Genomic DNA, 23,119 nt, shown 5'->3' with positions numbered 1-23,119 from the left:
AGTACCAATTCAGAAAAGTTGATTTAGACAGCATGTTTTCCTTTTTTTTTTTTTTCACGACCTTCTTTAAACCATGTCATTATCATATTTGACTGCTATAATTACAAGCAAATTAGGCACTGATGCTGTGGGCAAAATTTCTTTGAATTAACCATTTTATTGCAATTCAACTCCAAAAGCAAATAGATTCTTTCTGTAAACTCTCAACAGATCAGTTCTCTACTCGGCATTGTGCAGTTGTGAAAGATGCACTATATGTCTCAGTCACAGCAGAGTCTGAATCTCAAGTTCTATACTGAAAATTCATCGGTTTTGTGAATGGGGATGCTAAAGTAGCCAACAAGCATCAAGAGAATGTTTGCCAGCACATGGCAGAAAACAGTTTCACAGAGCAACACAACAGGGGAGAGAACTGTATTTACAGGAAGGACTTTTTGCTTTTGTAAGCATGCAACAAGTATGCATTGTAATATTTCAATTAGTGATTTGGGTTTTTTCCTGTATGTTAACTGTTTAGCTTTTTCTATGTAATGAAAGTGAAGTAATAATTAGTAATGTTAGTGATAACAATGAGTTTGTTAAACTGATGAATGAATCAAAATAGCATATTTTTCTAACAGAAGGGAAACATCCTAATTAGCCAAAATGGACTTTGATGCTTATTTGCACCAGAAGTGTTGAAGTATTTCCTAATTTTAAAAAAAAACCTTCAGTTTTCCACTGCATTCTAGATTTCATTTAGCATGCAACATTTTTCTTTTGCAAAATGGTCTAATATTTTACAGTAGAAGTGTTAATGGCAAATTTTATTTTTGCCAGTTTTGCCTACTAGTCTGCAGCATATGTACATTTTTCACTGTCTTGGGAAGTTACATTCCTGGAGTTGTCCTCTCCTATGTCCTGTGTAAGTATAGCCTCTTTTTCAATCATGATGTATGTATGTGGTTTGTTCATTTGGTCTCTATATATGGAGTATTCATTTATTTATTTATTTATTTCTATTTACACACACATGCAATTTTGCAGATGACACCAAGCTAAGTGGTGCAGTTGATAGGCCTGAGGGACAGGATGCCATCCAGAGGAACCTGGAGAAGCTCAAGAAGTGGGCCCATGTGAACCTCATGAGGTTCAACAAGGCCAGGTGCAAGGTCCTGCACATGGGTCAGGGCAACCACTGGTATCAATACAGGCTGGGGGATGAAGGGATTGAGAGCGGCCCTGACAAGAAGGATTTGGGGGTACTGGTGGATGGAAAGCTGGACATGAGCCAGCAATGTTGTGTGCTTGTAGCCATGAAAGCCAACTGTATCCTGGGCTAGCTACGTCAAGAGAAGTGTGGCCAACAGGTCGAGGGAGGTGATTATCCCCCTCTATTCCACTCTTGTAAGACCCCAACTGGATTAACTGTGTCCAGCTCTGGGGCCCCCAACATAAGAAGGACACAGACCTGCTCAACTGAGTCCAGAGGAGGCCACAAAGATGTCCAGGGGGGCTGGAGCACCTCCCTTATGAGGACAGGCTGAGAGAGTTGGGGTTGTTCAGCCTGGAGAAGAGAAGGCTCTGGGGAGACCTTATAGTGGCCTTCCAGTACTTAAAGGGACCTACAGGAAAGATGGGGAGGGACTCTTGATCAGCGAGTGTAGTGATAGGAGGAGGGGTAATGGTTTTAAACTGAAAGAGGGTGGACTTAGATTAGATCTAAGGAAGAAGTTTCTTACAATGAGGGTAGTGAGACACTGGAACAGGTTCCCCAGAGAAGTGGTGGCTGGAAGTGTTCAAGGCCAGGTTGGACGGGGCTTTGAGCAACCTGATCCAGTGGAAGGTGTCCCTGCCCATGGCAGGGGGACTGGAACTAGATGGTCTTTAAGGTGCCTTCCAACCCAAACCCTTCTATGATTCTATGATATATATACACATATATTTGTACATTTGTAGGTTCTTACAGCTGGTTTTTATCATATGCAAGTCAGCTTACAGGTTTTTTCAGTATGTTGATTCTGGCACAATGTTGCATAGTCATGTCAGGTAGAGATATCAAATTGGACTAAATCAAGGTAATGATAGATGTTACAGTGATCATAAATTATGCCTTACTGGAAGTAAAAATGATGTCAGTTGATATGAATACAATGGTATTTTCTGTGACGAGTAGGAATGGCTCCTAGAAACTGTATTTGACATTAACAGTTTGTCTGACATGGGCATTTCACAGGGTGTTTTTATGTAAAATTAATTGTATTATGTAAAATTAGTAGTTACCTTATGCAAATACATTATTTAAATGTTATTGAGTAACTTCTTATAAAGTAATATTTCAATACAATTTTTCTTTCTGTCTTCATTTTTATCACAGTATTGTGTGCCTTTTTATGTCCCTTCCTTAAGTGCAATGAATTTGGACAGAAAGTGTGCAACAAAATTAAGAGTGTTCTGATGAAACTAGATTTTGGAATAGTGGAATATATCAACCAGAAGAAAAAAGAGAGATCTGGTGAGTAATTAAGTACAGTCCCAAGTAATGTATTTCTGTATGCAGAGAAAATTTTATTCACTGTGCAAACAGTTTGGTTTGTCCCGTGAAGCCAACTTTAAAGGTATTTCTTGCTTTGAACATGGCTACCGTTCTTAGCTTTGTAAGGAGTGATGATGTATGTCAGATGCCTGGGTATAGTAAAAAATAATTATTTAATGGAAGGAAACGAGGCAAGACTGATGGTTCTCTTCATACTTGATGAGATGTACTGGTTATAGGTTTTCAGAAAAATTTTCTCATGTAAGTATGCAATGCTTGTCTCTGTTTAGACAAGGCAGACTTATCCAGGAGAGAGACTAGCTCAAGAACAGAAAGTAAGTACATAACAGAATTTTCAATAAGAAAGTAAACTCTACTGCAGTATCTAAATCTGCCTTGTTTTCACTCCCAACAGCAACAAGAATTTGTTAAGCATTAGGAACTGCAGTAGGAAGGAGATACAAATTAATTGAAGTTTTTAGTTAGAAAGGGAAGAAATCCGTTTAAAACAAAATCTCACCTATCTCACCTGAAATCTTTATAACACTGAAAACTTTTAGATTGTCAGTAATAAAGTTATTTCAAGAAAAATATTTATATGAACAATGTTATCTTTAGCTTGCTTTTTGTGTATGCTACAGTTTTGATAATTAAACCTTTGTAGTGTAGTCACATTACTTGCAGGTAGCATACCCTTTCTAGTTAGTGTTACATCAGTAGATTTCTTATCTGCTTTAAAACATTCATTTCTTGTAACCATCATACAGTGTGCTGTTCCTAGACACAATGTGAGGAACCATCTGCCTTTTCCCCTTTTCTTACATATAATGCAGTAGTTACTGGAAATACAGAATAATGCATTGAAAATTTTCTTTCATGTCTTATTCTATCTTGTTCTACTTTTAAGTGAAAATGGCAGAGAGAGAGATCAGACAATTGTTTCATAGATTTCATAAACCAGCACTAGGAAAATGGTTCAGGTTAGAGTTGTTCTTTCTGCCTCTCAGCTGCCAATTTAATTTAAGACAATTAGTTCCCTACCTTGCTTCGTCACTTGGGTTCACCACATGGCTTCAAAAACCCTTGTACTGGCAAAGAGAGGAAATATCAAGTTGCAAAAATAGGCAACCAAGGATAATATGGCTGGTTTTCAGCTTATATTTGTTTAAAATATTCATGAGGCTATTCTCAGACAGAGTAGACAAAATCTGTGTCTCTGTTCATCTGTAAGGAGCAACATTCTAACAAACTTTAGAGGATGGTTTGGATGCATATTTGCATATAAATATGAATGCAGGGTAGCTAGGTGCAAAGAACAAGGGTTTTGTGAATGAAGATTACATGCAATTATCCAGAAAATTGCATGCTCTCATGTAAAAGTAATATGCTGGGATAACTATGCTGCCTGTTCAAACAATGTGTTACAACTGTGCATTGTACTAGCAGTGTAATTTAAAAGATAGATAGATAGATAGATAGATAGATAGATAGATAGATAGATAGATATTGCCAGGGCAGGTAACATTATGGTGAGCCACAGAGACTTCTGAAGAAAGTACAATACAGGTAAATAAATCTGTTGGAATGTATTTCAGAGCAACATTATCTCTCCCACTTTGGCTGCTGCACAGTATATTTGATAAATATCTAGCCTCTCAGTAAACTTTTGTTTCCCTCACCTTAGTAGCATATTACGTAAATGATGCACTCTGTGGACAGGTGAAAATTTACTGTAGTCTGCAAGCTGTGTGACAGAGAACACACACTGAACCTGTAATCCATTGTCATGAGTAGGATAATTTTTTTTTTTCTCTTTCAGAAACAGCAAAAACAAAACCCACAGAAGATGACAGTGAATTAGACATATCAGCTCTGTGTCCTAAGGTGACTTTTTTTCAGTCAGCCCTATCTTGCTTTTAAAATCTATATAAATAATGGAGAGTATCTAGACTACCGTCTCTGTTCTTCTGTGGAAGACTTTTAACCTGCCCAGGAGGCTGTGTTCCTGAACTAAGCAGTACACTTTAAAAGCGATTCATAGTCTCCATCTTTAGGCTTATACTAATTAACTTAACAGCATTTGTGACTTCTGGCCTTCAAGGTAATGGTTTCTTTGGCCTACTAAACTAAGAATGTATTTCTTCTGTATTAGCTTATAGAATGATTAAACTAGAATTTAATAGCAAAGGCAGCTATTTTTATTTGCAGCAATGAAACTGCAGTTAATTTTTATCAAATTAAAATATAAAAGGGAAACGTTTGTAGAAAACCTGCATAATTTGTCAGGTACTTTTGAAATCACTTGTCATTTTCAATGAGAGCGTAAATCAGTGTATTACCTATATCTCTCTAGATATGTATGAGAACACTCTTAATATCTCATTTCTCTCTTAATATTCTCGATAACTGTATGGCAAAAGATTTGCCATTATAATAAGAACACTGGATGATATAAAAAAAAATCAGATATATAGGAATTCTTATGCAGTATTTGATCAGTAGTGTACAGACCCTGACTTTGATATCGATTGCTTTGAAGTTGTTTTTATATTCTGAAAAAAAAATTATATCCCATGGGAAACATTTGTAGTTGACATAATTGAATATTGTTGAATAAATTTGTAAAGGATAATTTTTTTTTTTTAATTAGCTAAGTTTTGACTGTCTTACAGATAATGGGCTGGTTTTTTTGATCCAAGTTAATGCATTTCTTTACATTTATGCGTATTTTATATTTGCAGGCTCAGTCTGCTTTCATTACAGTAGGATACTACTTTCAGAATGAATAACTGGAATTTGCTGTGTTTCTCGAGCATAATACAGCTTTCAGTTTTACAAAGAGGGATGCTTCATTTCTAAGTATTATATACTCCTATAATGTTTCTCTAATTAAAGCTTAAATAAGAGGCAATTTATATTCCTATGACATCCAAGAGGCTTATTTTTCAGTATCTAAGCATTGGCTTCCTGTAGTGTGAATTTTCTGAGTATAAGAATACCATGTGTGGGACTTTTTTATGTGTAGGTTAGTCCTGCAGTTGTTGCCAAAGAGCTGTCAGTGTCTGACACAGATGTATCGGAAGTATCCTGGACCGATAATGGGACCTTTAACTTATCTGAGGGGTATTCTCCACAGACAGACACATCTGATGGTATGTAATGGCTTCATCTATTTCATTGATGAAGTGCAGTCATGTAAGTTACCTGAAAATGATTAGAGAATTTGAGGACAGAAGTTTTTTGTGTTGTTTTTTTTTTTCCCCTACAGTGAATTTAAAATTAATTCCAGTGTTTTATATAATTTTGGATACATCTTGCATAAGAACTGTCCTCATCTTAAAAATAATAAAGTACATCAGTAAGTGTCTAAACAAATAAGTAGTGGTGGGTAAAAGAGACACAGTAAGTTTGGTAAGCACCAGATTTAGCGCTCTTTTCTGCCAAACCTTTTAAGCAAGTAAACCTTTTAAGTGAGTACCAATGCTTTTGTGAGTAAGCTATACAAATAAAAGCTGAAAAGAAACAGTGAATACTCTGAATTGCTAAACAGCCCATTAATGAAGTATTATTAGGTTTTGTTACTAGAATGCTAATGAAGACAGCCAGCAATGAGCCTAAATTAGATGTGAAGACTAAGACTAGGAACACATTCTCAAGCACTTGTCTTGATCTTGACCAGATCTTTAAGTTCGTACTTTTTACAGACCAAGCTTTCAGTTAGCACTTTGCCTGAATTAAGATCAACAGTAGCTTGGTGTAATCTTATCTGTAGATTTGTTGCTCTTGTCATCTTGCATTTCTCCTCTTCTAGGAAAAGTTCACTGTAAATGACAAGTGGGGTGATATTACTTAATGACATTATACAGGTCAAATTAATAATTTAAATTGTTTTGTTAGTATTTCAAGTTGTAAATAGACAGCATTGTAGGATCACAGAATCCTAAATTGGAATGAGCCACTGTTGTTCATCTCATCTAGCCTCCTATTCAAAGCATGTTCAACTTTATCAAGTTGCTGAGGGCTGTGACCATTTGAATTTTGAGCATCTCCAGTGGCAGAAATTCAGCAACGTCCCCAGACAGCCTTTTTTTTTTAATATTTCCTCACCCTCATGATGAAGAAGTTTTTTCTTATAGTGAGTTAAAATTTCCCGTGTTCCAGCTTGTGTTCATTTACTCTCATCCTTCCACAATGCACCATGCACCTTTAAGAAGACTCAGGCCCTATCTTCTCTCTGCCTTCTCAGTAGGAAGTTAAAGACAACTATGTGATTCCCCTCTCTGGCGCCTTCTCTTAAGGCTGAACAAAGGCCATTCTCTCAGCATCTCCTCATAGCTCCTCCAGCCCCCTAATAGTCATGCTGGTCCTCCAGGGGACTCACTCCAGTCTTTCATTGTCTGTCTTGTACTGGAGAGGTCAAAACTGGACAAAGCACTCCAAATGTGTGCTCTCAGATGCTGAATAGAGGGGGAATATCCCTTCCAGTGACTTTCTGACTTCGTTTTTTCTAGTATAGCTCAATATGTGGCTTGGCTTTCCCTGCTGCAAGGCCATATCACTGACTTGGCGTCCACAGGTCTTTTTCTTGAAAGTTGCTTTCTGTCTTGTTGCCCCCAGCCTGTACTGCTGCACAGGTTATTCCATCCCAGATGCAGGATTTCATGTCTGCTTTTGCTGAACTTCATGATGTTCTTTTTCAGCCTGTTCATTCCTCCAGCCTGTTGAGGGTCCTCTGCGGGCACCCTGCCCTCCAGAATATCAAATACGCCTGCCCCACAGCATTTCCTTTCTGCCCATGAACTTCCTGAGTGCACTCCATCCTGTCATCCAGGTCATTAATAAAAACACTGACAAGTGTTGGCTTCAGTACCTTTGAGAGACACCACTAATAACTGGCCTCCGGTTGGACCTTGTATCACTGATCACAGCCCTTTGATTCTGGCAGTCTGGCCAATTTTCTACCCACCTTACAGTTCACTTACCCAGTTCTCTCACCAATTTGGCTGTAAGGATAACGTGGCACACTGCATTAACAGCCTTGCTGAGTGAAATTAAACAACATTCACTCTTCCTCCTTACGGAGCATTTCAGCCAGTGGGACATACACACAAGTGCAAGACCAGACGGGATGCATCCAAGGACTGGCTCATCTCCTGTCAAAGCTCTATGCATTCGAGGCAACACTCTGCATACAGCACTACCCTTCTTCTTCACCTTCCCAGCCTGTTTTCCCTAAAGGAAATGGAGAAAATGATGTATGAGAGATTTTTAGGATTCATTTCCTTAGCCCTTAAAAATGCTCCTATTGCTTGTTTTCATAGAAAGTAAGTTCAAACTGATTATTTTTCACCTTCTTATTCAAATACTAGATCAAAGTATTCCCTGGTGCTCATTTAGGCCCTTTCACAGGCCATGTACTGTACAGTATGTTTTACACATTTCTAATAACAAATATTGTGCCATTAATGCAGCCATTAAAATCTAATATTTTGTTTACATTCTGCTTTTTATTCTCTTGAAAACATGAAACTATCTCAGTCATCTGTAGAGTTTCCATTTTCTGTTTCCTATTTAATACAAGCATTGGCCAGGAAAGGAAAGAGTTATAAATTAAAGCTTTACATGGGTTTTATATCTTTATTTAAACACATAAACATTCCTTCTTTTCTTTTTATTCCTCAAGTGTACTAAAAGCTTGTAATAAATACATTCATACATGCTGACATATTTTTAATTTATATATATTGTGAAGAAAAAGAGTTTTAGAGATGTGTTGGCACATTATAAATTTAGGACTTTATGTGGATGGTGTATTTAGAACTAATTTCGCTAAAGATTTGCATGGGTTGTTTCATATACAGCTAGATACCATTTTAGAACGATATTTTCCTCAAATATCTGAGTTAGGTTGATACCAGGTGATTTGTGGTACTGTATTTACAACCTCAAAATCATTTTATTTTAAACGTCATCCAAAGCTCCTCTGCACTGAGACTAGAAAAGACTATTAGGCTATGGATTAGTAAATGTATTCAAAGGAACACTTACTAATTGCATTTTTACATTTGGCTGCTTTTTTGGGAAGCCTTTTGTGTTGGCTAACACTCTTTCCTTCTGTTAACCCTGTAATAGATTTTGACCGACATAGTGATCATGAAGAAGCTTTCGCTAGAGATCTTTCAGAATTTCCTTCTTTAGAAAATGGTGCCGGAACAAATGATGACGATGACTCAAGCATTGGTATGCCTGTCCAGCAAAAACGAAAAAAAGAACAAACATATTTCAAGGTGGATCGTGCTTCCAGACAGAGTAAAGAGAGACCATCCACTGCAGGGCTCTCCTTGCCTTTAACCAGTGACCAAACCTTTAATTTAGTGAGTGGAATTGCTGGGGATGTCATCGCAGCTGCGGTGTCTGCTGCCATCAAAGACCAGTTGCAGTCCACACAGCAAGCTTCCTCACATGCGGTGCCCAGTTTGAGTGAGGAGACAGACACAGAGGAAGCTGATGATTTTGAACTGCTTGACCAGTCAGAGCTTGAGCAGATTGAGAAAGAATTGGGACTTTCACAAGGCCAAGAAGCAGAATCCCAGGAAAAGAAAAAATCTTCAGGCTTCCTTTCAAATCTGCTTGGAAGTCATTAACCTAGAAATTGCAGCTGGTAACATAGAAGAAATTAAACATAAAACACTCAAAAAAAAAAATCAAATGAAAAAAAAAAAAAAAAAAGGAAAATTCTGAGCTGTAAGCTTTAACTATCCCTTTAGATGTGTTGTAATAATTTCCCTTATGCAGAGTGAATTTACTGGATAAATATCAGCTGATACTGATAGTTTAATGTTTCTGGTAGTTACACCTCAATGTAATAGCATGGAAATGAATTATCTATCCACTGGTTGCAGATGACTGTTGGAGGTCAGTTGTTCAAAAGAGCTGGGGGAGAGGGTTTTTTTTATCTTTTTGCCAAGCATGTATTTTGGGGTCCTGAGCCAAATTTCCAACATCAGCAGTTTATTTATGCTTGGTTGCCAACCGTGTGCTACAATTAATGATTTACACAGCAAGGGTGAGTTATCAGAGGATTGCAATGAGATTACCTAAATCTCACCTCCTTTATTCACACCAAAAAGTATGAAACCCCTCAGTTAGCATTGTATGTCGTGCATCTACTGTATATGAAACACATTAACCAGCACAACTGTAGTTTAAATGTGTGCAACACTATCAAAGAACTTGATTTGATACTTAACCCTTTGAACTATTTTGGATATGGTGATGTATTTCCAAGTTTTTTGCTGTTCTAGGCTTGTAGAGTTGTAAAGTGGCAGGCTATTTGACTGACCACCTGCTGTGTTCCTCGATAGAGTCTGGCCCTTGACAGTATTGCCCAAAGTCAGCCAACATACTTTTATATTTAAGAGTTAATATCATGTAAACCAAGCAACCTTTTGGGGCTCAGGTGAGGGTAGTTACTATTTGGAATAGAGGTTAGAGGTTAAAAAAAAAAAACAACAAACAAACCAGAAAAGGCTTTTTAGGTGCCACTTCCTTAATTCAAGATACTGTGGGGTTTGGTTTTTTTTCCCCAGGACAGCTGCCATTACTTGCAACAAAAGTTGTGTTGCGAATTGAATATTTTAAGTAAAAGTATTCAGTGAGGTCATTTGCTATAGGAGACACTCAGAATCTTCTTCTTGGCATATAATTTGAAACAAACAAACAAGAACTTGTTTAAATTATTTGCCAGTTTAAACTCCACACATCCCATGGCATGGGATCTTAAGCAGGTAACTTATTTAACTTTTTCTAGGGCTTTTTTTGTTCACCTGCGGCAAAATTGAACTGTAATACCAAGCAATAGTAATTAAAGACATAGGAAGAAGTAAAGCTAGTTTTTTTAATGTGATGTAAACCTTTAGTGAAGTTGAGGGACCATGTCAGCTGCTACTACTACTCAAGTGATTTTCCATTTGCTGGCATTTGAAGAGGTGAATACGGTCATCTAGGACCCTCAGACAGTACAGCAACACATTATAAAAATCTTCCACTAATATATATGTGTAGGTAAACCTGTGTTTAAAGTTAACTTTTTTTTTTTTTTTTCCTTTTGAGGTGAAAAAATAGGCAGATGGCCAAAAAGAGTGTAGTGAAAGGAAAGATGCTGAGGAATTTTGACACTAGCTTTATCGTTGCTTGTGCTTTTGCGTCAGTAATGCATATTGACTGTGTTTGCTGTCCTTCACCAGTACAAAAGTGAGCCTGTGCCTTCATTATCAAATCCATTACAAACTAAGTGGATGCTGGATATAGATCCCACAAGATGCAGCATTTGAAATTAAGCATCTGAACATTAAAAGCAAGTTTCTGGAAATTATTAAAAACACATGGCCACATCAGTTCCACAGCATTGGTTGCTAAGTTTCCTCCTTAGCTTTTCCCAGCCTGTCCTTTGCATTTGAAAAAAAAAAACAAAAAGCAAAAACCAAAACACAACAAATATAAAAGAAGCTTTTGCTGGGAAATCTGTAAATTTAAAGGCCATTTAAATTTCTCAGATGAGTTAAAAGCCTTGTTTCCTTGCTGCATGTTTAGGACAATCTACACAGTTAGAAGAGTACAGCTTCCAAGTTGCTGATGAAACTTTGTAGGACAGACACCTGAACAAATGTATGCTTCCTTGTGCAGGAGTACTGGTGCCAGGAGGGGAAATGGGCTCGGGACAGGGACAGGCTGGAGGGAGGTAGCACAATTCTTCACAGGCTTTTCTGGAGCGGATTGACGGGACAGACTAGCTGGCTGTCAATGGTGGCATTGTAACAGCGTGCACTTTATTGTTGTTTTAGGAAGAATACTTGTGGCTATAAAGGTATGTAAAGCAGGGGCACTCTTCTAGAATAATAGATTAGTTCAAGAAGGAAAAGCAGTTGGAGGAGTTTCTTGGACTTTTTGTAAATGATCCATTTTCTGGTTTCAAGATAGAAGAATCGATCAATTTTTCTCCAGTACAAGTCTAAATTTTTTTTGTTTTGTTTTCCAGAAAGAAAAACAAAGCAAAACCTGAACAAGCAACTCATTATAGTTTAGGGAGTAAGTGCTTATTTGAGTGTCTTTAGAATTTCAATTTTCTGTTCTTGTGATACTCAGTTACATTCAAGCCCCTAAATACTGTGTAATGGGAAGGAGGTAATTCTGTAACATTTAATATTCTTCCTCAGGTAGTGGCAAAATGCTTAATTTTCTGCAGGAAATTACCACTTCCCTCCCAAACAGCAGCGCGTAAGAAACACTTTGCTCAGACAAGATACATTCCACTGCCATCAGTTTGACATCAAAACACAAAGAATATGTTTCTCTCCTTTGTGAAATCCCTTCCACACAGCCTTCAGTTGGAAATCACTCGAGAAACCTTTTTGCTGTATTCTAGCAGCAGCCACAAAGTAGCAGTTACCTAAAAATTCCTGTCACAGTGGTCCACGGTGTCTTTCTTACCAAGCACTGTCGTCACCTTCCCATCTTCCAAAACTGAATTCAGGGGCAGGAAGGAGGGCAAGCGAGTATGAGGTAGCTTTGAAACATGCATTTGTTCCATGGGAAGCCTGCTTGCTTGCAATTTCCAGTCAAAAGGCAGTACAGGCAGCATAGAGGATATAGATCAGAGTGTGGACATGTGAGCAAGTGGCATGGGGTAACACGGGCGTGATCTTGCTGTGGGCTCAGTGCGGTCTGCATTATCAGGTGTGTTCTTACCTGGTAGTAAACTGAAGATGATGGGTTTTTGTAGTAGCATGGTTAAAGCGCTCATCCTCCCTCACCTTGCAGTGGCTTCTCCACACATCACTGCTGGAAAAAAATGACGTGTGTCAGGACAGGGTCTGTGGGATACAGTTCAGTCCTTCATACTTGGAAAATTTCCCCTTGCATTAGTACATCTGAGTGACAGAGTGCTCACTGTTTGATTGGTGGCCTTATGTGTGTCAAATCCAGTGTAACAGCACCTATTGCCAGCACACAGGGATTTTCATGTGTATGTACTACACACCTGCTTACCGTTCTTCAGTTTGTTTGTGAAAAAAAAAGAAAAATCTATGCAGAGGAGGGGAAATTATTTTAACCCAAAGTAATAGGATCTGAAGAAATACTCGTTTCTACTTGTTTTTTGTTCGTTTTGCACTTTTTTCCAGACTGTTTAAACCTTCTGAACAAATTCCCTATAGTCTCCATGTCTGTTCTCAGCACACAAACAGCATAACGGTCTGTAGACACCACCTATCCGGGTAACCAGAAACTGGAAAATTACAAAATGTCTTTATTTAAAAATATTTTGCAGCACTTTACCTAGCCTGATTACTATTTTGTAAACATGGAATTATTATATTGATTGTTTGTAAAACCATTTAATAAATATGTGTTAGTTTTTATCTTTCATCATATCTAATTGCATGTTCGTTCCCAAAATAGGAAAAAAACCCCAACACGGCAACAACAAAAAAGCCCCTCAGCGGCGTTTCTGCCGCTCGCTTGTTTCTTCCCGTTCGCGGCCCGACGTGGGCTCGCACCCAATAAACGCTGATGTTGGCTCTCGGCCGCACACCCGACCACGTTAAATTATTCTTCAGGAGCGGACCCGGGGCTGTCCGGCGCGAAGGAGGGGCGGGCGGCGGGGGCACAGAGGGCGGGGGCAGGCGAGAGGCCCCGGCTCCCGGGTGCCCCCGGCGGCGCAGGCCCGGCCCGGGGCGTGGGGGTGGCGCGGCCTCCCTCGGGCCGCCCGGCGCCGCGGGGCCTCCGCGCCGGCAGGGGGCGGGAGCGGCGGTGGGGCGGGGCGGGCCCTCCTTGCCGGAAGGGAGCGGCTCCGTCTGCGCTGCCTGGCGCTGCCGGCGCCTCCGTCGGTGGTGGCGCGGAGGGACCCGCGGCTTCTCGGGCGGCAGGTACGCGTCCCGCGGCGGGCGGGGCGGGGAGACCCGGCTCCGCCGGGGAGGGGGGGCGAGGCCCGGCCCTGAGCCGCCGGCGGGTGGGCCCCGCGGCCTGGGGGTGTCGGTCGCCCTCGCTGAGGGCGGAGGCTCCCGGTGAGGCCGGTCTGAGTCACGGCTGGCGGCGGCCTGGAGGATCGCGGCTTCCTCCTGCGCCCCAGCCTGTGCATTATTTTAATTCTTTTCTTGTTGGTTTTTTTTTTTTTCCCCCGGATTTAAGTTGTGACGTCAGTTCTGGTGTCCGTGTAGTACACACCTGCCTGTCAGTCAGACCTTTCTGTCTCGTGTCAGTCGGATGGACGCCGGCTCAATTTAAATTCAAATAGAAGTAACTAAAATCAGCAGTAATAAAGGCCCAGTGGTCGAAGGGCTTGGCTGTGCCTAGAGCTGAAGGCTTGTGAGTGCCTCACGTTTTGTTTTCCTGAGCCTCACGCAGGGGAAGGTTCTGTGCTTTGGTTTTGTGAGTTAAAATGTCGGTGAAAGGGCACGTGGGTAATGGGCAGTGCTGGCCTGACGACATGGAGTCTGCAGATCCTTTTTCCGCTCAGTGCGGCTCGATTTGTAAACGTTATTTCTCCACTTAGTATATTCTCAGATACAACCTTCGTATCCTCAGGTATGAAGGGTTGTGGTTTTAGATGCTCTCAGTTACATACCTCTTTCTGATCTGGTTTTTGGGGTTTTTTTTAATCACCCCTAGGATAATCTAGTGTATAGTTGATATCTACCAGTAATAGGATGGCTCAAACTGTTCTGTCCATGAAGTTTCTGCAAGAAGTTTGTGATTAACAGCAAATATGATTCTGTGTCAGTTAGTTCATGGCAGTAAAATAACTTCTTGGGCTAGGAAAGGGGTGGGGAGCTCTTCAGGTGGGAGGAAAATGCTTCAGAGAGCAATTGGGATCCCTGGACGGGCAGAGGATGTATTTTCCTCCAAAAGAGAAAGCATCTGTTATGCTGAATGGATGCTTACAGTATTTCAAATAAAATAGTATGGCCTTTATTTTCTATTAGTGTATTTTCTGTCACTGTAGGATTACAGATAGCACAAACAGTAAATTAGAAGCCAAGTTCCTCCAGGAAGTGTTTCATAAAGTACCTTTCCACTCTTCGCATATTTGTGTCTTTCACCGCTGTCTCTCCCTGTTGGTAGCTTCTGGGAGGGACTGCTGTTTCTCTACCCGTTTTCAAACCCCCTCCTCCTGTATCACTCTTTTTTTTTTTTTTTTTTTTTCCAGATTAAACTATAGTTTTTCTAAATTGGTTAAAAGATAAAAGTGGCTTGAGCGATGTCCAGTTAGAACATGGTTTTTTGCTCTTTGCTTTTGGAGTATTCAAGAAGTTCCATCAACTTTGTATAAAAAAAATTGTTTCGTTAAGCGCTGAAAAGGAAGGAAATGCATGGCTTTGGAAAGGACAGCAGGTCTCGGCCATCCAGTTGTCCTGTGACAGCTCCAGTAACGCAGCTCAGCTGGATGGTTGGAAGTGAAGGAAGTCCAGGGGTAGCAGTGGCTTCAAGCACTGGATCTAGGCATGACTGGCTGCATCTCCAGATTAACAGTTCTGCGGGGTAAAGCGGTGTTGACAGTACATGCGCTGCTTGAAAAGAGCTGAGAGGGTTGGGGTTTTTTTAAATTGTGGTAACTTTTTTCCTCCATTTGGTAAAGCTATGGAAAACAGAAAACAGGCATGAAAGCGGGTTTTCCCTTTTTACCCTTATTTTGGAGCAATCGCTAGTCTCCTCAAAAGCCTACAGTTGGCAGAACATGAGCTTGAAAAGAACCTTTAGTTTCTGATCTTCAGTAAGAAGTGCAGAGCTCTCGAAGCATTGCTGCCCGAGCTGGAAACCCTCTCCCTCTGTGTCTGAGCCCTGACAGGCACAGTGGGTGCTGGGTCCAGAGATGGGATGCTCAGATGCTGCTGTGGTACAAGTAATCTCTGATATCTACATCAAAGTCTTTTATTTTGTCATCCTTTGCACCTTCTAGTACAGAACGGGCTGTTTGCTAATGCTGGTGTTTAATAAATTTAATTCTGTACCAGAACTGCATGTTTTATGCTGCCTTACATGGGTGCTGTCACAATGTTGTGTTTGGAGTTTTTTGTGGCTGTTACTTACCTTTGTTAGCACGGTTATTATTTTTCTCCCGCTTTCTAGTAATGGCAACCTACACTTGTATCACTTGCCGTGTGGCTTTCAAGGATGCTGACATTCAGCGTGCCCATTACAAAACTGACTGGCACAGGTACAACCTGAAGCGTAAGGTTGCTGACATGCCTCCTGTCACTGCTGAGAACTTCCAGGAGAGAGTCCTAGCCCAGAGAGCAGTAGCAGAGGAGCAGAACAAAATCACTGCCACTTACTGCACAGTTTGCAGCAAGAGATTCTCCACCTTCAATGCCTATGAGAATCACTTGAAGTCCAAGAAGCACCTGGAGTTGGAGAAGAAAGCTGTTCAAGCTGTCAGCAAGAAGGTGAAAATATTAAATGAGAAGAACCTGGAAAAGGGGCTGGCCCCAGAGAGCGTAGACAAAGATGAAATGAACACAGCTATTCAGCAAGCCATCAGAGCTCAGCCGTCTTCATCTCCAAAGAAGACACCTTTACCTCCTAGTAATGCAGGTAGCTTTCCGGTTTCTACGAGAAGCACCAGTTTATCACAGAGTAGAGAACGATCAGAAAAGCCTCCACGGCTACAGTGGTTTGAACAGCAGGCGAAGAAGCTTGCCAAACAACAAGCAGAGGAAGAGGACGATATGGAAGAAGGTAAGACAGTAAACATACTGGCAAGAGAGCTTGGGGTAAGCTATGTAGTTGTTGGTGTTATGTAAAAGCTGCCTCCTGTTTCTGTAGTAGTGCAGCATTTTCTGTATGAAGACATAAGGTCTTGCTGTTGATTAAATTTTCAACTTAACAAAGGAGTTAAGGTTGGCCCATGCTTGCAGTCAAGGACTCTGTGTTAGTATCTGAACTGCCAGCTGTGCAAGATACTAAGGCCTGTTAAGGTTGAATATAAACAATTACTAATAGGAGCACAATTTTCCATGTAAAAGTCCAGGGGAAGCTTCCTTTAAGGAAGACTGACACAAAAAGTTACTGTAAAACTACTTTTGAAGAAGAGATGAACAAAAACCCAGTTGTGATAATGTGCTGTTGTGTCATCAGTCATTTTACTGATCTTTTGAAGGGAGATGGGAGTGAGGTTAGTTTTGTTTTCCAGACCAGAGGAGAAAGTTTGCTGCTCAGCCTGACGCTGTGTGGCATAGCTCCTCAGCACATTGGCATCTACATTAGAATTGGTTTAAGAGTTGCCATCCCAACTGCCTGTTCCTGCTGCTTCACCCTCACAGCTTGTGTGGATACAGCTCTTTGTTGGAGGTCAGCCTGGAAAGTGGGCAATTAAAAAGATCAGGGCTTCAGAATTCCCGGAAAAGGGTTATTTTTAACCTGGATGCTTTCGGTGCTGTAGTTGACAGTGCAGCTCCAAATGCATCTATTGGAGCAGTTGAATGGGGTGATTAAACTGCAGCAAGGGGACAGGTATGAATGAAGTGGAACTGTACTGTGCCAGCTTCATGACTGAAACCATTGTGTTGTTACATCTGTTATGGCAGTTTTATGCTGGTAAAATTTCATTTGCAGTTTAGGGAATGTGTTCAGCAGAAGAAATGTATACCTCTGAACTCACATCTTAATGTCTAGAGAAGGAGCCAACTTGCACCTGTTTTGTATTAATGTGTTAGTCGTAAATTGTAATGCTAGAATCTCAGTAGGTTTCTGAATGTTAATTTTCCTTTTAAGTACTTCTCCAGGAGTGTTTCCTACAAGTCCTGTTAATTCAGTGTCAGGCTTTTAAAATTATTAAACTATATCCTACAGCAAAGATCTCTAATTAGCAGCCTACAATATTGGGAAGTACAGTGTTCCCTGTTCTCAAACAGTCTCTGCACATGGCAGTTAGAAGAGAACCAATAGGAATAAAGTACTGAGAAATAAATGCCCCCTGCCCAGATCGGAACTTTAAAAGAGATTTCTGGACCTCTCCAGCACTATAATGGGATTGCTGGTCTGTCTATCCATTAATGAGCTCTGCAAGAGTAGGTACATCTTGATATATACTATAACGTATATCAGTGACAGCTGACTTTGTTCTACTCTGTTGTTAAAGATGTATGTGTGAACAGGAGTGTGTTTTCCCTCACTGCTGAGTCACCGCTGGAAATGAGTGATTCTGACAGAGTTGTTTTGTTTTTAATGAGCCATTGCATGTGTTCTTGAGCTGTGGTGAATTAAATTTAAAGCTTTGAAACAGCAGTAACATGTTAGTAGTTTAGAAAATGGAGGAGAAAAAAATATTGGATATGTCAGCTTTTTTTTATGAGCAGATTCGAGCTTTGCTGTGCATAGAATCATAGAATGGTTTGGGTTGGAAGGGACCCTAAATATCATCTAGTTCCAGCCCTCCTGCCATGGGCAGGGACACCTTCCACTGGATCAGGTCGCTCAAAGCCCCGTCCAACCTGGCCTTGAACACTGCCAGGGAGGGGGCAGCCACAGCCGCTCTGGGCAACCTGTTCCAGTGTCTCACCAGCCTCACAGGGAAGGATTTCTTCCTACTGTCTAATCTAAATCTACCCTCTTTCAGTTTAAAACTGTTAACTCTTGTCCTATCACTACACTCCCTGATCAAGAGTCCCTCCCCATCTTTCCTGTAGCCCCCTTTAAGTACTGGAAGGCCACTATAAGGTCTCCCCAGAGCCTTCTCTTCCTCAGGCTGAACCACCTCAACTCTCTCAGCCTGTCAAAGGCATTTTACAAAGACGTGTGTTTCACTGGCAATGGTACGTTCTTTCACCTGGAAGTGACTCTGTGGCACTTAGCTGTGAGAATAGACAGTGTAGTGTTTTCTATGATAACTTTTTCTAACCTAACTGCGACTTGTTTTGCTTCAGAGAAGTAATCATATAAATAAATGGGGTTTTAAACTTCCTTTAAAAGATTGGGAAGATATGGATTCTGATGAAGACATCGGCTCTGAAGAAGAGATGGAAAGTGCAGGAGAAGAGGAGGAGGAGACAGAAGCTGAAAGCACTCTGGCTATGGGGGCCATACCAGTCACAGACTGCTTGTTCTGTCCCCACCATTCAAGATCACTCACGAAAAATGTGGCCCATATGACAAAAGCTCACAGTTTCTTCATTCCAGACATAGAGTACCTTGTGGATCTCAGAGGATTAATCAAGTATCTGGGTATGCCTATAAATGTTCTCTGATTTTTTTTTTTTTTTTTTTTTTTTTTGACCAGGTTAATTATATGCTGTTATCACTTATTTTCACTTAGATATGACTTACAACATTTTGGGGTTTTTCTGTGTAAAATCTGAGTGTTCTCCAGTTCAGTATTTTGACCATGAACAGGATCACAGGCTTTCTGGGGAGACTGAGAGAGAACCCCACTGAGCAAACCTGTGGTCATGTACCCTGTAGATCTCACGTAGTTTTCTAATACTGAAAAAGTTGTTCAGCTAATGTGAATTTTAGGCCAAAACTCTATTGCTAAAGTGTGCGTATGAACTGTGTTATTCTACTAATGAGTCAGCAAATATTTACCTCATCAGTTTACAGTACTTGTAAGAGAGCTAAAAACTAGGGAGGAAAAAAAAAAAAGAATCTTCCTTGAAGTCTATAAATAATGATGAAAATAAAATAATTTTGGAGGGTCAGATAGAAAACTATGGGAAGTATGAAATTTGTCATTAAGAGTATGTAATGATCTGTACCTTGTCATAAGAAATCTTTAAATGCCCAGACTTGTCCCTGATGGAGCCATATGGTCAAGGGATAATAGCAACAGGGCCTTTTCTGGCAGTGAAGGGCTCAGGGCTCTTCTTCAATCTCTCTGCCTGCAAGCCGAGCCAGCTGCATCACAGAAGTGTTCATTATTGACCAGGGAGGCTCTGGTCAGACCAATAGAAGTGTCAATGTTTTCTGCAGGAGAGAAAGTTGGTGTTGGGAAAATCTGCATCTGGTGCAATGAAAAAGGGAAGTCCTTCTACTCTACAGAAGCAGTACAGGCTCACATGAATGATAAAAGCCACTGCAAAATCTTCACAGATGGAGATGCTGCCCTGGAATTTGCAGACTTCTATGATTTTAGGTGAGGACACTTTGAGCAGAGCACAGATGGGGACAGACAAAAGGACAACTGAATATTACATCAGAAACTATTATTCGTTCTTAAAATCTAGCCTGTTTCTGCTGCTTATTTTGTGTAGATGGTCCACTGCTTTTCTAGGTAAACGTAACAACATGGTTGGTTCTCTCCTGTGAGCGCTAGTACCAGTCCTACATGAAAATATATTTTGAATTGTTTTGTGTGTTGGCTGTTACTGGGTTTAGATTTCAGTGCACCAGCAAAGCCCATAAAAGGGTCTGTCTCTTCCATTACCTTTCAGGCAAACTCTAGGCTTAATACATACTGTGGATTTTTTTTTTTTTAAGTAGCTGGAGTTTAATGGGACTGCTGTGATTCAGAGACCTCTTCTTGAATTTCCTGTACGTTATCCTAAGCTGGGTTCATATTGGTCAGAAACACCTCCAGTTATGGTGACAGGTAGATTTAGTGGAGCTTCTTGGAGCGCTCGTTTGGTAGCTGGGCAGAGCTGGTGGGCTGCACGGTGGTGTCTTTTCACCATAAGTCACTGTTCAGTGGGCAGCAGCAGAACTCTGCTGAGTTACAGAACTGGGTGGAGGAAAGGTGGTCCTTGTCTTCAGCTTCTGTTCAGGGCAGGGTGCTGCAGGGAAGAACTCCCAAACCAAGTCAAGTGAAATGTGACAATGTTTGTGGCTTACGGTAGCTGTGCATGGCAGTTCTTTTGTGTAATGGGTCTGGATAGCTGTGACTGCTGCCCATGTATAATATATTCTTCCATATGTACTCTTCCACAGGAGCAGTTACCCTGATCACAAGGATGGAGAAGATGTGGAGGTGCCTGGGGAGCGCCCTGCAGAGAGAGAGTTGGATTATGATGATGACACCATGGAGCTGATCCTTCCTTCAGGTAGGCATAGGATTTGTGTTACAACGTATTTTTTCTGCCATTTCTCATAGCTGCAGCCGTTACCTGCAGCATATGTCATTGCTATAAGTGTTTTCCTTTGGCAAGGGAGAAGGTAATTTTACATCCAAGTCTCTTTGGAGTTTTGTCCTCACTTTCCATTAATTATTTTCACTACCAAGTAGTTCAGCTTCTTCAGCATTAATGTATATGTTGACTGGGGCAGAGGGGTCCTTTGCCCACTCTACCTCTTCATTAACATGTGTCTTGTGGTATACTCCAGGAGTTTCCATATCTTGTTTTAGTGCAACTTGGAGAGGTTATCTAGTGTAGGGTTTTTTTCAGAGAGGCAGCTGGTAACTAATTTAGTAACTACTTCAGTAAAATGAATTATTTAAACAACTTCACTCTTGTCTTCTATAGCATTTGTCACTGTTGTTTGCGCTTTTTTGTGTGTGTTGTTTTTGTTTTGGTGTTTTTTGTATTGAGGGGACCTCAGCCCTTTCATACTGAAAACTGCTGCCAAGTATGCAGTTACAGAAGATTACCTGAATGTCAGCGTTACTTCCCTGGTTACTTGAAACAGCTTTGCCTCTCTGCTCATTTCCCTAATTAAAATTTCTTTTCTGATAACTACCTGTTTATTATGAGTGAAGTCCCTCCTGAATAGCAGCACTCTCAGTTTTTTTCTTCAAGGTAGAGTACAGTACAGCAGCCCTTACAGTAACTACATCAAGTTCCTAACAGTCCTAAAGTTTTTAAAGTTCCGGGCCTTTTAAAAGCATTTCTCAGCATAGGGACTTTCCACAGTTTTCACAGTATGCTTGAATACTGCTCCATTGCATCGTGCATAATAAGATATCCCCTACTCTGAACAGGTGCAAGAGTGGGTCATCGTTCTTTAATGAGATACTACAAGCAACGGTTTGGTCTGTCAAGAACGGTGACTGTTGCAAAAAATAAGAAAGCAGTGGGTCGGGTGTTGCAGCAGTACAGAGCTTTGGGCTGGACAAGTCAGACAGGTAAGTGACAATGTGAGGTTTATGCAGAGGAGGACATTCTAGGGTGTCATCACTCTACAATTCAGGTCGAGTTTGTTTCACATTTGTCGGGGTTTATGCAGTAGTTTGCCTTCTACTCAGTTCCCTTTCGTTCCTGACATCAAGCAGAGTTAAGTTCTAGGAAGTTGTGTCTAAAATCCATTGCTGCTTCTGTGCAAGCCCTTCAGTTCATTAGCATGTGTGTTTGTGATAATTGGGGATTTCCTAAGATTCGTTGGTTATTGCCTGTCAAAACCATTACTCTTGCTATTTAACAATGTAACATAGACCATTCTTTGACAGAATACTTTTCCAGTTGGGGAGCTGTGATGAAATCTATATCCTCTTTTGAAATAAAAGAATCACACACTGGAATGCAAAACAACCTTTTCCCTTAACTGCAGTCACGGGTATTCATAGAGGGAACAGGCCTTCCCCAAGAAAAAAGTGAAAAGATGTGTGCCAGTATGGGAAGGAAAACATATAGCTAACTGCTGATGTAAATGGACAGATTAGCTGATCTGCATGTAAGTAGTAAGTTTACAGACCTTCATCCCTCTTTCTCTTCCTCCTCTCTCTCTGAAGGGGCAGTCTTTGCTCAGAAGCGTGATATGCAGTACCTGCAGAGGATGAAGTCAAAGTGGATGCTCAAGACAGGAATGAGTAACAATGCTACAAAGCAGATGCATTTCCGGGTCCAAGTCAGATTCTGAGTTCCCAAGATCGCTTCATGCAACTGGTTTTGGGAAGGGAAATTTAATGGTTTCTGGGTCAAGGATTTTGTTATTAAAATTGATTTGGTACCTGTCAAACAGGGATGTGTATGCTGGTGTGTCTCCCTGCCTTTGAGAAAAATAGTAGGGAGCTTCTCTTCCAGTGAAATGATTGTTGGCCTAACTTAAAAAATAAAATATCTTAAATGGAATATGTGGCAAAGTAGTCATAGATATGCATGCATAGTCTTGCTGCCCCTCTCTGTGCAGTGCATTTCTGTGGGGCAGTCGACATTGTCATTTGTCCGATTATCTTCAGTTTCCAGTTCTGCAAAATGGTGGAGGCCAAGAGAAGATCCTAGATCTAAGAACCTAAAATGACTTTGAAAGTTTTTACTTGTGGTGCCAGACATAAGTTAGGTGAGTGTGTTGGACTTCTAGCTGGCACTATTGAGTTGAAAATTTGAGAGCAGAGATTCTGGAAAGGTTGAGTGATAATGGTTTGAAGAAATGCACTGATGGATAGTGTAACTCCAGGATTAATATTCTCCTCAGAAGTTGGCTGTACGTACTTAATGCTCCAGCTCAGCTCAGGGATAGATTATTAATTTACAGTGTAGTTGTTTTATGTTGAATGTAATGAATTTTCATTACGTAAAAACCGCTCAAAATTACTGTAACATTTAAATGAATGTCAAACAATTTCTGATGATCTGTTAAAAATTTCCTCATTATAACTCTGACGTTACTATTGATGACAGCTTTTGTTGTTCGCATTGAGTACTGGTGTTTCGTATGATCTTGCTGAAGGAAAGTGACCCAAGA

The 23,119-nt window shown here is 40.6% G+C and overlaps 2 protein-coding genes across 3 annotated transcripts in view; both read left to right on the top strand.

Annotated features, from left to right (window-relative positions):
- The window catches only part of RETREG1 (reticulophagy regulator 1), a 68,262-nt gene extending 55,322 nt beyond the window's left edge, over positions 1-12,940 (top strand). For both annotated transcript variants that reach the window (XM_074899538.1, XM_074899539.1), the window contains 5 exons: positions 820-904; positions 2,357-2,494; positions 4,335-4,399; positions 5,541-5,667; positions 8,648-12,940. In XM_074899538.1, coding sequence (XP_074755639.1) covers positions 820-904; positions 2,357-2,494; positions 4,335-4,399; positions 5,541-5,667; positions 8,648-9,159 — 927 coding nt within the window. In that variant the 3' untranslated portion in view covers positions 9,160-12,940. The remainder of the gene's footprint in view (positions 1-819; positions 905-2,356; positions 2,495-4,334; positions 4,400-5,540; positions 5,668-8,647) is intronic.
- A 402-nt stretch (positions 12,941-13,342) lies between these two features.
- On the top strand, positions 13,343-22,506 carry ZNF622 (zinc finger protein 622). The gene is made up of 7 exons (XM_074897851.1): positions 13,343-13,440; positions 15,641-16,249; positions 18,482-18,733; positions 19,478-19,640; positions 20,432-20,544; positions 21,420-21,563; positions 22,167-22,506. Exons 2-7 carry the CDS (start codon positions 15,643-15,645, stop codon positions 22,292-22,294), a joined length of 1,407 nt encoding a protein of 468 aa, XP_074753952.1. The 5' UTR covers positions 13,343-13,440; positions 15,641-15,642; the 3' UTR covers positions 22,295-22,506.
- Positions 22,507-23,119: the final 613 nt, after the last annotated feature.

This window comes from Athene noctua, chromosome 2, assembly GCF_965140245.1.
Source record: "Athene noctua chromosome 2, bAthNoc1.hap1.1, whole genome shotgun sequence".
Lineage (NCBI taxonomy): Eukaryota > Metazoa > Chordata > Aves > Strigiformes > Strigidae > Athene > Athene noctua.
This window is presented reverse-complemented; position numbering and strand designations above follow the sequence as displayed.

Bases quoted from the DNA above. Each gene is read 5' to 3' on its own strand.
- ZNF622 (XM_074897851.1), top strand. From the start codon at position 15,643: ATGGCAACCTACACTTGTATCACTTGCCGTGTGGCTTTCAAGGATGCT. The intron at 16,250-18,481 runs GTAAGACAGTAA...TTCCTTTAAAAG, and splicing joins AGAGGACGATATGGAAGAAG to ATTGGGAAGATATGGATTCT. The intron at 19,641-20,431 runs GTGAGGACACTT...ACTCTTCCACAG, and splicing joins GCAGACTTCTATGATTTTAG to GAGCAGTTACCCTGATCACA.